General features: G+C 41.1%; 1 protein-coding gene across 5 annotated transcripts in view; it reads left to right on the top strand.

Annotated features, from left to right (window-relative positions):
* The window catches only part of LOC127153350 (ephrin type-B receptor 3), a 55536-nt gene extending 44276 nt beyond the window's left edge, over positions 1 to 11260 (top strand). Inside the window, exons 7-16 of one of the 5 annotated variants that reach the window (XM_051094388.1) lie at positions 136 to 298; positions 446 to 554; positions 1494 to 1546; positions 1657 to 1779; positions 2800 to 3047; positions 3452 to 3667; positions 3761 to 3910; positions 3995 to 4188; positions 5850 to 6005; positions 8235 to 11260. In XM_051094388.1, the coding sequence (XP_050950345.1) occupies positions 136 to 298; positions 446 to 554; positions 1494 to 1546; positions 1657 to 1779; positions 2800 to 3047; positions 3452 to 3667; positions 3761 to 3910; positions 3995 to 4188; positions 5850 to 6005; positions 8235 to 8343 (1521 nt within the window). In that variant the 3' untranslated portion in view covers positions 8344 to 11260. Of the gene's footprint in view, positions 1 to 135; positions 299 to 445; positions 555 to 1493; positions 1547 to 1644; positions 1867 to 2799; positions 3048 to 3451; positions 3668 to 3760; positions 3911 to 3994; positions 4189 to 5849; positions 6006 to 8234 lie in introns of all 5 variants that reach the window. The other 4 variants (XM_051094386.1, XM_051094387.1, XM_051094385.1 and 1 more) reach the window with 4 other exon arrangements.
* Positions 11261 to 14219: the final 2959 nt, after the last annotated feature.

Genomic DNA, 14219 nt, shown 5'->3' with positions numbered 1-14219 from the left:
AGAGGAGAAGAAAGGGCCAGGCATATCTGCTTCGTGTTTGATGTGTTGTACTGACAGATTAAACCAGAGCTGCCAGACGCTTGCTTTTGGGTGCTGGCTGGTTTTATATGGCTTGTTTTATCACTGTTCCCACAGGACCAGGGAGAAGCTATTGCCCACACCATGACAGCCCAGCGTAGCTCTGCACGCATTGAGGGTTTGAAGCCGGGCACACCGTATGTTGTGCAGGTTCGAGCCCGAACAGTGGCAGGGTATGGCCGTTATAGCACCCCTACTGACTTCAGCACCAACCACCAGGGTATGTAAAACATTTTCTTTTGAAGAATATCAAACAGTTGTGTGAATCTACGAATATAAATACCTCTCATAGAAAAAGATATGCTATAAATAGATCTGGTTCTCTTGAATGCATCCCATGATATCTCCTCCTGTGTCTCTCACACAGCTGATGCAGACAAGACCTTACAGGAGCAGTTACCCCTCATTGTTGGTTCTCTGACAGCAGGGCTGGTCTTCATCATTGTTGTTGTGGTTATTGCCATTGTCTGCCTAAGGTAAATGGTTTGCTTTTTCACTTATCTTAATGACATCCATTTAAATCGATCACACCAAGAGTAGAAGAATTAATTAGAAGTTGCATATGCAATTTAGTTGCCTGCTTTCTTAGAACCTATTTGACAGTTAATGAATGCAGTATGAGAAGCAGATTCATTCCGGGTTGTCAGTTATTTTGGATCTTGTGCTTGGTAAATTGTAGCCACTTGGTCTCAAATGTACATGTGCCCTACATTGGAATTCCACAGTGCCCTGATGATCGTTGGCACTGGCACTTTTCATCTTGTGGCCACCTTCCCAATTCCACAGTTGAGGGCAAGGCAGCTGTGTATTTAAAGCCTTATCATGCAAAAATTCTAAATTTGCACTCTCTTTCGTTCTAATCAGCACAGTGTGTCTCAGTATCGTAACTTGTCTGCGATTGAAAAAATGTAGGCCTTGGCATATTCCGGAACTGAATTTGAATTGGAAATGAGATACAAATCACCAGCGGGTATTATTGGCCCGGTTACTAGTTAGACAACAAAGGGATTGCATTAACATGTACTAGAGGGGGGTTGGGTTTGTTGAAATTGCATTGCATTTAATGGACTGATAGTGGGAAAAGTGTGAAGGAAGGAATTAAGAGTCAGGAGAGAATTAAACAATGTGGCAGTAAAGATTCGTTAACGTAACGGAAGCGAGACAACTAGTGCTGCTACTGTTTCTCTTAGCTGTCTTTATGCAGATTTGACTTCCGTCGTGAGGGTCTCTTGAGGCTGATTCTGTTGTTCTCTTAATTTTCATATCATTCTCGTTCTTTAATCGACCTCAATTTATGTCCCTAAAGGGGCTGGCAGGGAAAAAAAAACAGGTCCTTTTCAAAATGCTTATTTTCTTATGTTTAGACAGGAAATCATCAACCTTTTGTAACTGACTGTATTGTCTTTGGTTCACAGGAAGCAACGCAATGGCTCAGAATCAGAGTACACAGAAAAACTGCAACAATACAGTAAGTCTCTACAGAGTTTCCTTGCCATCTGATGACTAACAGTGCTATAAATATTGTTTATTATGGCAGTGTGATTCATACGGCTATTCGCGCTATTGAATCCCCTATAGTCACTCCGGGGATGAAGGTCTACATTGACCCATTCACCTACGAGGACCCGAATGAGGCCATCCGCGAGTTTGCCAAAGAGATTGACGTTTCCTGTGTGAAAATCGAGGAAGTCATTGGCGCAGGTAACCAACAACACAAGCTCCTGAGCAACAGGGGGAAGACAGCTAGGCACACCCAGGCCATACCTTTAGAGGACTTCACACCAAGCGGTACTTCAATCAACTCATCCCGCTCCAAAATCCAAACCCTTAGCACCTTACCAATGTCTCTAACAGCTTTACTTACAAAATGGAGCTTCTGAGGTTATCTTCAGAGCTAACTATAGAGCTACCATTCCTGCTAACTTACCAAGCCTGTCCTGAGCCTGATGATACCTCTTGGACAATTAATTGTCCTCCTGATCCTGTGACCTGTTAACTTCTCCATCCATGGTGCTCCTTCTTGTCCTTGAGACGATTCCCCTTTATTTTGTACATTTTTTAAATCTTAACATTAGCACTGGCAGTTTAGCTTCTGAGAGCCAAAAAAGCCAAGTAGTAGGATTCTGGTTTAATAAGACTTGCAGCCATGTTGTAATAAGTTGAGCCCCATGCCAGACTCCAACAAACAAGGCTTTTAACATCTAACACTGCTACCTGAACCTGTTGTTTCCTAGCTTTGTCTAAAGTGATGAACCCCTACCATGTCCTTCCCTGACCCCTCTGTTTCTCTTGCACTTGCTTACACATTGGCCTAGACTGCAGACGCAAGCCGTCCAATGCTCCTAAGCTTCTGTCCCCACCTACTACCCTCACTCCCTCCAGACCCTAGCATTCTCTGATTCTACCCTTTACCCCTTCCACTCTTGCCTTACTTTTCCCATTTCCTTTTCGGTACCCCAACCCCCAACAACCCCCAAGACCTTTTCCCATTGAAGCATTCCTGATCTCACTCTACCCCTTCCCTCGCCCCCTGGATACACTCCAATAGCATCACCTTTAGCCCTGGCTTCTCTTGCTGTCTCCCCCTGCTTCCCCCTGGCTCCTTGATTCTAACCAGTAACTCTCCCTCTCCCCTTTCTCTCCCACACTCCTCCACTCTTCCCTCTCCTCTCTCCACTCCACCCTTTCTTCCTCTCTCTCGTCTGTCCACTACCTATGTAGGAGAGTTTGGAGAAGTGTGCCGTGGCCGTCTGAAACTCCCTGGACGGCGTGAAATCATTGTGGCTATCAAGACTCTGAAGGCAGGCTACACTGAGCGCCAAAGAAGAGACTTCCTGAGCGAGGCCAGCATCATGGGCCAGTTCGACCATCCTAATATTATCCGCCTGGAAGGGGTGGTGACGAAGAGTCGGCCAGTCATGATTGTCACCGAGTTCATGGAGAACGGAGCGCTGGATTCCTTTCTTCGGGTTAGAGATGCTTACCATCATAAAAATAATTGCATGTATTTATTTATTTATTTATTTATAAGTTTGATGCCTGGATTCTTGTTGTGGTACATGTATGGAAATCCAAGTAATACTTAAAAAAAAAAAAAAAAAAAGCTATCTACTTCATGAAACCATCACTGTTGCAGTCTAGCATAAGTTTGAGCCCCTATTAGTTTTCTAATAAAAAGAGCTGTTCTCACCTGTCCCCTTGAAAAACATCCTAAACTTTCTAAATAGCGATGACAAATGTCATGGCTGCTAGCTGTGACTTTGAGAGATGAATCATCTGTCTGATGAGTCACATCCTGGAAAGTTAAAAACACTTAGACAGCAGACATTTCTGTTATGAATGGGTCTGTGATTTTTCCCACTCTCTCCAACAGCTAAATGATGGACAGTTCACAGTCATCCAGCTCGTCGGTATGTTGAGAGGCATTGCAGCTGGCATGAAATATCTGTCCGACATGAACTACGTGCACCGTGATTTGGCTGCTCGTAACATTCTGGTCAACAGCAACCTGGTGTGTAAGGTGTCCGATTTTGGCCTTTCTCGTTTCTTGGAGGATGATCCCACTGACCCTACCTACACCAGCTCATTGGTCAGCATTCAAGTCTTGATCCTTTAATATTTATACAACATCTCCAGCTTCCATTTGAGATTAAAACACATTGTTATGCTCTTGCATCTGTAGGGAGGAAAGATCCCTATTCGCTGGACAGCACCAGAGGCTATTGCGTATAGGAAGTTCACCTCAGCCAGTGATGTCTGGAGCTATGGCATTGTGATGTGGGAGGTGATGTCGTATGGCGAGCGCCCATACTGGGACATGAGCAACCAAGATGTAAGGGTTATCCCTACTTTGCCTCTGTTGAACTTAATTTGAGAGTAATCTAACACCAAACAATTAATTCTTTTCTGTCAACAGGTGATCAACGCAGTTGAGCAGGACTACCGACTGCCCCCACCTATGGACTGCCCTACTGCCTTGCATCAACTCATGCTAGACTGCTGGGTGAAAGAAAGAAACTTGAGACCCAAGTTCTCCCAGATCGTCAATACCTTGGACAAACTTATTCGCAATGCCGCCAGCCTTAAAGTGGTCACCAGCACACATTCTGGGTAAGGGCACACATTGGCATATTCGACTGCTACCAACTTACTAACCAAGCAGTTTTAAAGACTTTTACAAACTGGTTCTCTCATTTTAAATTCAGAATTAAGCCAAAGTTACAGAGGCATTTGAATTAAGAGGCCATTGATTTCAGATCATTTTCAATTGACAAACAATATTGTAAGCTGAGAAACTCTGACGTTATGGAAATTAAGATGACCTGCAGTCAATAAAACATTCGGTTTAATTGAACCATCACGGGGCTATCGATTATTTTGCCTGAGATGCTTGCTACTTACTAGAGCCTTTCTGTTTGAGATATTTAAAGACACAAGCTGCCTTCCAGATCCCCGTCACTATATAGCAGAATTTTACTTGTTGATCAGCATTTTTGTACAAAATGTATTTGTTTCAGTAAGACACACAGTAATTGTTAGCCAGAAGCTGTAGGCGGGTTTTGACCCACCTCGGGGTGCCTTCCTCTAGGCTGTAGGTCCTGGGGGAGAGCCTCTAACTACCAGGAAACAGTGGGAGACACTTTGTCTACACTGCAATGATCAGAGGATAAAGGAAGAATAATTAGTTAATGCAATTCAGAGATGGGAATGGTTTTAATTAGCAAGTAACAAGATTTTAAAAGGGCCAATGGAGAGGTGGCCTGCCTGCTGAGCCTCATGAAAGACTGAGAAATGGGCTCCGGTTGTTGCAACATTTGATGCTCTCTGTACTATCTTCAGCAATCAATTCCTTAACTAAACTAAGGAGAGTTTAATTAGTTTTTAGTTGCGCTCAGTGGTGAGTTAAGGGTAGTTATGCAGACATTTTGGTTCCTCGTACAGTTTCGCCGTCTCGCACTTAAAGTCAGCATCCCTAAGATGTGAGAGCCAGGCCAGCTCTAACAATGCCCCATTAAGAAAAGCTGCCTTCCAGGTTAATGACCACAAACCCTTCAGCCCTAAAGGCAGGAGCTTATTAAAAAATCACTCTTCCCATCCATCTACAGACCTCGTCCTCAATAGAGCCTCTGTTCCTTTCTTATTAACTTTTTTCTTATGCTTTTAATTGTTAATTAATCTAATGCCATCAAAAGACAGCTAGGTTCAGCAGAGCAGAGAGTTTGCAGACAGAAGTGTCTTTTCTCTCAAACTTTGCCTTCTTATCCCCACTGCCCAGACCTCACTGTTAGTTATTAAGACCCCAATCTGGTCATAGATCAAGACTGGTCTCTGTTGGTTTTGTCTGATCTAATTTAAACTGGCTGCGTTTATGCATGACATTAAATTCAGTTGAAATACGGTGCAAGAAGGGTATTTCTGGGTGTATGCAGGCAAACATGATTTAGCTAAATGGATCAACAAGGTGGTCGTCCTACTTTGATAAATTGTGTCATGCATAAGCAAACAGAGCATGTCAAGTATTGATACATGTCAGGCATCACAGACATTTGCTGCTTCATACGGACCCACACCCACAGCATCATTGCAGTTCTCTCTGGTGGGCCCCTGCACGTCTCCAGCCAGTAAGCCACAGTGGCAGGTTCAGGCCCTACAGGCCAGGAGAGGTGGTGGTGGTGGTGGGGGGGTTTGGGGGTGAGGTTTCGGTGGTGGAGGCCTGGCGTGACCTAACCCTCTTTCTCTCTTTTTATCTCCACTCCTCTCTTTCTCTGTAGGGCCTCCCAGCCGCTCCTCGACCGCTGTGTGCCTGACTACACCACCTTCACCACTGTGGGCGACTGGCTGGACGCCATCAAGATGAGCCGCTACAGAGACAACTTCCTTAATGCTGGCTTTGCTTCTTTTGACTTGGTGGCCCAGATGACTGCAGAGTGAGTGTCTTGGTTCATTTGTTGGATTGCTCATCTTTGTTTTGCTGGTCTCATGTTAGTTTTCATGTTAGAATTCAAAGCACTGTGTACTCGTGCAACTTCTAATTGTTCTAAAGAAAGAAATAAGTCATAATTTGCTTGTGGTGTGGACAGCCAGTCACGTGAAATCAAATTCTGATTCAGACCAAGCAACCTAAAACTAAACTTTAATAGGGGTCTGGTTCTGGAGCCTAATTGGGAACCAGGCTGTGCTTTTCCACTCCAGAAAATCCTTGGCTACTGCCCAGATCCTGGTCCCGAACTGGCCCCAAAGCTTTGCTGGTCTAGAATAAGGGAACCTATGACATTAGTAGGAGGGGTTTCCACTACAGCCCAGTTTGAAAACCACTAGTCTCATGTAGCCAGACCGTCAGACTGATGGCAGAAGGTCTGGGAACCTTGGCGGCTTTGAATGGCCAAGGCCCGCCCCAGAGGCAATATGACTGACAAGTAAAGCAACCAATCATGTTTTGTTTTGTGCCGCATCATGTTTAGTAGCATGGAAATGCCGCCACAATAACAGACCGGTGTGTAAATCTCTCGGACATATTTGAAATATTATTGTCGCGAAATTTAATTTCTTAAGATACTTTTGAAAATCCAAAGTTTAGATGATACTGATAGGCACTCGCCATCACAGTTGCAAACACGACAGCTTTCTTCTTTCGTGAGGGGGTTTGGCGCCACGGCATTTTTGTTTCCAGGCGGAATGTTAAACACAACACATGAGTCTCCCGGAAATCCGGTATAATCGAACCAATCCGATGACAACTTCGAAACTCCTGAAGTGTTTCCACTTTTGTGTGCCGTATGAATCAGACGTTTAGCCAGCGGTCCGTGGGAGTGATGTCTGAGGCTGAAACTAGACAAGCACCATTTTTAAAAGCTGTCGGAGTTCAGATAAATTCTCAGCATTATCAACAATTAAATATGTTTAGCAGTGGTCGACAGAATAGTCCAAGGGATAAAAAGCATCTCGGGTCAAATGTTGGTGACGTAGAGGGTTCTGCTCCCTGCCAGTGGAAACACAAGCCTGTTCTGAACGAGTGCCACTTTTGGCCAAGCACTGGCTTCAGCTCCGGCACCAGCCCCAATGGAAAAGCGGTATTAGCGATCAGAGCGGGGTTAGTGATAAAGATTTTGAGCATGCGGTTGAGCATCTCACTTTAATTTATTGTAACATTTCATCCCCAGAAAATGTCACGAACAAAGAATCTTACAAAGGTCACCGTCCAGAAAAGAAATCCGTGAGTTGTCGCTATGTTAAACGTCTAGACAGATGTGAAGAGAGCGGCTGGGATCAAATAAACTAATAAAGAAAAAAAATTATAAATTCATCACGCCCATTAAAGTGTAATAAAGGATGGAGGCAGGGGTAATTTGTTTCAATTTGGCATCTTGACAGGTGGACCAGTCGGTGGTTTTCTCGTGCTCTTAATGACTAGTAATTCTCCTAATGGGCTCCATTTATTATCATTTTATCCAACATTGTTGGCTTGATGGCACCAACAGAGGGAAAAGAGAGAAAACACTTTTACATTGTGTGAAATTACTCTACTAATGTCGTGCGATTGTAGAGATGAGAAGGGCAGACAGACTGGGGGCCGCCACGGGGCGCTTGCTCCCTGACAACGTCCTCTTTGCTTATCGGAAGGTAAAAAAGGATAAACGACAAGAGTCTGCACTAGCTTTTAGCTACACGTGTTGCTGTGTAAACTAAAACCTCACGAAGGGATTAGATTTCCTCAGCCAGTGAAACAACAGGAAGCATTTTCATCATAAAGCCAGTGGTAACCTTTACACCACGCTCATTCTACAGTACAATGACTGTCTGCCATGCAGTGAAATATTATTCCAAGTCATGTCTGTGGTTACACTTTCTTAATGTGAAATTTGACATCTGGTAGCCTTAGGTGCAAAAGCTTGCAAATTATTGACCAATGCTTGACCTGTCTCTAGTTTGAGAACTGGCTTTGCACCACAAACCTGTCTCAGTTCAGTAGCCAAAGGGTGGGGTTGTTCTATTTGCTTAACCTAGTGACAATTTGCTAACGGATTTGCTCACCTGGCTGCATTCCCATGGGAGTTTATCGCTTGAGCAGCATCAATTCTGTCCTTTCTTTCAGAAACCACTGTGTTGTTTATTGTGTAACAATGGCAATAAGCTTTTCTCGTTGTTGTTTTCTACAGAGACCTGTTACGGATAGGTGTAACATTAGCCGGCCACCAAAAGAAGATTCTCGGCAGCATTCAAGACATGAGACTGCAAATGAACCAAACGCTGCCCGTCCAGGTCTGAGATGGGGGCGGAACTGTTCTACTTCGAACTAACGGACGACCCCAGATGCCTGATCATCTCCACTAATCAAATGAAACTGGCTTGCAGTGCCTCGGACAACTTTTTCTTTTCCATACTCCTGTTTTCCTGTAACGACTGCATTATTTTACACCCGACAGGATTAGATAAGATTATTTTGTACTTGTTTTTAAGAACGGAGAGGAAAGCCTATATCCCATGCATGCCTCTCTAGGCTCCGCTGTGGGGTTGGCGATTGCATGCATGCGTGTGGTATTTTCTTTCGCGAGGCTGGCTGGGAAGCCTCCCATAATGCATTTCTCCCTGAAACGGACTCTGAGGGACGAACTCTCCCTGATGGACATCGCTTATGGAAGAGATACTCCTCTAATAGTACACATAACTTGAATATAAAGACAAAAAACTAGATGTGAATATACATTCACAGGAACGCGTGGACACAAGTGCGCAGAAATCCCTCCAATGCTAGCAGATGTTCTATTGTGCGTGTGATTTTGTGCTTATTCCCCATCTTCATATTGAAGGTGTTTTATTTAAGGGCACATGCCTCAAACGGACAAGAGGGAGAGGCACAGCCGAGGGCGAAAGATCACGGATGTCGCAGGACCGGATTTGAGGAAGTTGCGTTCGTCCACCAGGTTTAAACTGACAAAGGACTTCTTAGAATATACCTGGTGAACTCAGGATGCTTTCATAGTTTCAAATAATGGATTCTCAGCTGTGTTTTCACAATTTCAATTGATGTTTTCTTTTATTCTCTTCTGTTGCTTTCCCTCACCCTGTTTAGTTTCTGTTCCACAATGAGTTGACATTTAGCTGGTCGTCAGTCATTATATCAGGATTCTTTAGCGGTTAGAAAAGAGAAGGACTGTGATAACCTGTACTACACTGCAAGAAATCATTTTTTAAATCAATACGTTTGTCTTTTTCCATAACAAATATCTAAACATTCTTGAAACAAGATTTGAGAAGTCAAATTGCACAATATACAGTAGATGTCTTAAGATGTTTGCTTTTTCTTGGTATGTTAAGCATAAATCTAACAACGGAGGTTCAAATTCATGAAATTTCTTATCTTGTTTTGAGAATGTTTTTCCTTTCTTTTTCCAGGAAAATGATAAAATACTGATTTATAAAGTATTTTTCCAGTGCAAAAAAGATCACTGGCCATCTCTACAGCGAGTGAGTGTGTATGTATCAGTATGACCTTGTTGAAGTGTGTGTGTTTCTGTGTGTATGTGTATAAAACAAAGGGAGAGTATAAGGATTATGCACACATTCTGTACATGAACGTTTCAGTTGTGTTCCACAGCGAACCACTAATGCATGAAAGGACTTGTGACAAGGAGCTCCGGTTATATACGAATCAATAATGTGTGGAGAAATACCAATTTATTGTCTTTATTTTATTATTTTGTTTGAACATATCCCTAAAAAGGAATGACTAATTTATTTAAAGATCTAATGTCAATTTAAACGCTGACATAGAAAATTTTTGGAATGACGTTGCTTTGAAGATAGAGAAAAAAAATGCAGAGGAAGTGTATTGAAATTGGTATGAATAGAGGTGTTAAACATCTCATCAAAGTTGGGCAGATCCCTAGTAAATCTCTTCAATATTAAAGCTAAGCCTTTCCGTCACCACCACAAAGAGAAACTGTACCAATTGTAAAGCTCACTCACCAAGCGTTTTGTTCACTTCGCGCAATCATATTTTTCAAATGAGATCTTGAGTCACAATGGTAATTCACGCTAATGTTATGCGCTAGGATACGTTGCACTTCCTGAAACTGTTGGTTTGTCTTCCATATTTTTTAGCCTTCACCTGATTTTCTTGCGCGTAGGCTTGATGAAAGACCCCAACCGCAGATTCCGCAGGCTTGGGCCCGTCATCAGAGCCTGCCGGTCTGATTAGGCGGGAAAATGTTTACAGCCTAGCACAGACGGATGACCAACGTGATTATTTGCCTTCAGTTATTGAATGGCTCTTGTCTTCTTTTTTAGTTTAGTTTTCCCCACGCCAAACAAGAAAGACATAAAATATGCAAAATAGTAGCATGTTTGATGGGTTTAGAAGCCAATACAGGATGTTATTACCAAAATCTGTATCTAGACTAGTTTCAGTGCTTATATACTCCACTATGGGAAATGGTACTGCATATATTCCACACAGTACTCCTCCGTTTGTGGTTTCGTTTCATTCCTGATTTCACAAACCCTCTCAATTACAAGAGCTCCGTGTAATATAACATGATGACCGACATTATCCTTTTTCTCGATGTATATGAACCCTTGAAGTTCCTACTGTATGTGCTACTAACTTACAGAGCCGTTCGGGAACTAAACGTAGCTGCTTTTGTCACATTCGACATGGTATATTCTCTCATAACTGGATTTGAGTGTGTATGTTTGTATGTATGACTGTATTTGGGTAAGGTGCTATTGTCATTGCTTTTTAATCGAAAACATAACTTGCATGATTTTGGTTCAATAACTTCGTGCCAATGGTCGCTCTCCATCTCAGACTCTCTCTCTCTCTCTGTCTCTCTCTCTCTCTTTCTCTTTGCTCCACTCCTCTCTGTGATAGTTTTCCTGAGTTTTGAAGTTACTCTTTTATATTAAAAATCAAGCAAAAAATGTTTTTTCTTTTTTTTCCAAACAGTCTTCTCATCACATCACGAATTACTGACGTGCAAAAGCGAAATGTCTGCTGAGTGCTGTACTTATATTGAGAGAAGCAAGACACATTTCAAGACATTTTTTTCTTGTTCTTTTTGTTTTGTTTTTGGAAAGCATTGAGATGTATTTAATGGTGAAGACAAAAAACAGCGATTAAATAATGCATTCTTGTAGAAATATTTTTAAAAAACCCTTTTGCAATTAAATTATTTAAGAAATACCCGCTTTGGCGTTTGTCTCATTTCTTGCGTGGATTACTTTACGGCCGCTGTTGAAAGTTATTGTGCATCGACATGTTCAGTCGTCAACTGTTGTCCTTTCTCAGGCATGTTGGGGCCACAAATTCTTGCTTAATTGAAAAGCCTGAGGATTTTTAAGACCGTCCTTCTCCTCTATAAAACATTCTGGCCTGTATTTGAGAGGGGAAAGCTTTGATCTTTACAGGTCAGGGCACCTGCCTTGCAGATACGGACTGTGAGAAAGTATGTGGAGTTCATGTGTTGTTCAGACTGATCTGGACTTTACAAAATGGAGAGTCTTCGTGGTCAGGCTTAACTGCAGAGACATAGGCCTTGATGTTTTATTACTTAAGTTTTATTGTTTATCTGTGCAATATGTGGTTTTACGGTCTTCATATGCTTACCACCAGTGACTACACAAGGCTGTATTATAAACATTTTAAAATGGCCCCAAGGTTTTTTTATATACTGAAGTCTTACTCAATGACAAATGAGAAGTTTTTAATGTAGGTTTCATTTGGTTTTAAAACATCTTTATTCTATTTTCCGCAAAAGTTGTAATAAAAAAGTTTAAAAAATAATTAAAAAAATAATTGTTGCAAAAATAAAAGTTGTAATATACTATACTATACTATACTATAATATAATGTAACGCAACATAATATAAGCTAACATAACATAACATAACATAACATAACATAACATAACATAACATATAACATAACATAACATATAACTACCACCAAGTAAAAATATAACACTGGCAAAGTAGGAACAGTTTTACAGTTATGTACACTACCGTTCAAAAGTTTGGGGTCAGTAAGACTTGTAATAGTCTTTAAAGTAGTCTCTTATGCTCATCAAGGCTGCATTTATTTGATTAAAAATATACAAAAAAAACAGTAATATTGCAAAATGTTTTTACAATATAAAATAATGTTTTTTTATTTGAATATACTTTAAAGTAGAATTTATTCCTGTGATGAAAAGCTGAATTTTTATCAGCTGTTACTCCAGTCTTAAGTGTCACATGATCCTTCAGAAATCATTCTAATATGCGGATTTATTATTAGAATGATCAATGTTGGATAATATCAACAGTTGTACTGCCAAATATGTTTTGGAACCTGTAATTTTTTTTTTTTTCAGGATTCTTTCATGAATAACAAGTTTAAAAAGTACAGTGTTTATTCAAAATATAAATATTTTATAACAATGTAAATTATTTATTATTAACTTTTAATAAAATTTTAATTATTAACTTAATACATCCTTGGTGAATAAAAGTATTAATTTCTTAAAAAAAAAAAAAAAAAAAGAAACAATAAAAATGTACTGACCCCAAACTTTTGAACGGTAGTGTATCTATGTACACTGACCAAAATTATAAATGTAACACTTTTGTTTTTGCCCCCATTTTTCATGAGCTGAACTCAAAGATCTAAGACTTTTTCTATGTACACAAAAGGCCTATTTCTCTCAAATATTGTTCACAAATCTGTCTAAATCTGTGTTAGTGAGCACTTCTCCTTTGCCGAAATAATCCATCCACCTCACAGGTGTGGCATATCAAGATGCTGATTAGACAGCATGATTATTGCACAGTTGTGCCTTAGGCTGGCCACAATAAAAGGCCACTCTAAAATGTGCAGTTTTATCACACAGCACAATGCCACAGATGTCATAAGTTTTGAGGGAGACCAGCCACCCAACCAAGTGGGCAAATGCTCACATTCTGGCACTTTGGAGAGGTGTTCTCTTCATGGATGAATCCCGGTTTTCATTGTACAAGGCGGATGGTAGACAGCGTGTATGGTGTCGTGTGGGTGAGCGGTTTGCTGATGTCAACGTTGTGGATCAAGTGGCCCATGGTGGCGGTGGGGTTATAATATGGGCAGGCGTATGTTATGGACAACGAACACAGGTGCATTTTATCGATGGCATTTTGAATGCACAGAGATACTGTGACAAGATCCTGAGGCCCATTGTTGTGCCATTCATCCACGACCATCAGCTCATGTTGCAGCATGATAATGCACAGCCCCATGTTGCAAGGATCTGTGCACAATTCCTGGAAGCTGAAAACATCCCAGTTCTTGCATGGCCAGCATACTCACCGGACATGTCACCCACTGAGCATGTTTGGGATGCTCTGGATCGGTGTATATGACAGTGTGTTCCAGTTCCTGCCAATATCCAGCAACTTCGCACAGCCATTGAAGAGGAGTGGACCAACATTCCACAGGCCACAATCAACAACCTGATCGACTCTATACGAAGGAGATGTGTTGCACTGCATGAGGCGAATGGTGGTCACACCAGATACTGACTGGTTTTCTGACCCCCGCAATACAGTAAAACTGCACATTTTAGAGTGGCCTTTTATTGTGGCCAGCCTAAGGCACACCTGTGCAATAATCATGCTGTCTAATCAGCATCTTGATATGCCACACCTGTGAGGTGGATGGATTATCTCGGCAAAGGAGAAGTGCTCACTAACACAGATTTAGACATATTTGTGAACAATATTCAAGAGAAAAAGGCCTTTTGTGTACAATTCTGCTTTGTTTGTATTTCTGCATGTTGGTGTTGTGTTTTTTGTTTTTTTTGTTTTCTTTGTTTTTTATATATTTTATATATATTTGAGGGAGACCAGCCACCCAACCAAGTGGGCAAATGCTCACATTCTGGCACTTTGGAGAGGTGTTCTCTTCATGAATATATAATATAAATAAAATGTAACATAAATATATAATATAAAAATATATTTTATGCATGTTTGTTTTTGTGTTCACTTTATTTTGTTTCATTTTTATATATCTGGTTGTTTGTTATGTGTTTGTTTCATTTCAGTTTGTTTAAATTTGTTGTTTTTTTGTTTAATTTTGTGTTTTGTTTAAATTTCTTTATGCTGTGCTTTTTTGTTGTTTAGTTTATATA

This window comes from Labeo rohita, chromosome 22 (assembly GCF_022985175.1).
Source record: "Labeo rohita strain BAU-BD-2019 chromosome 22, IGBB_LRoh.1.0, whole genome shotgun sequence".
Taxonomy (NCBI): Eukaryota; Metazoa; Chordata; class Actinopteri; order Cypriniformes; family Cyprinidae; genus Labeo; species Labeo rohita.
The sequence above is the reverse complement of the archived record's forward strand: the minus strand, read 5'-3'. Positions and strand labels throughout refer to the sequence as shown.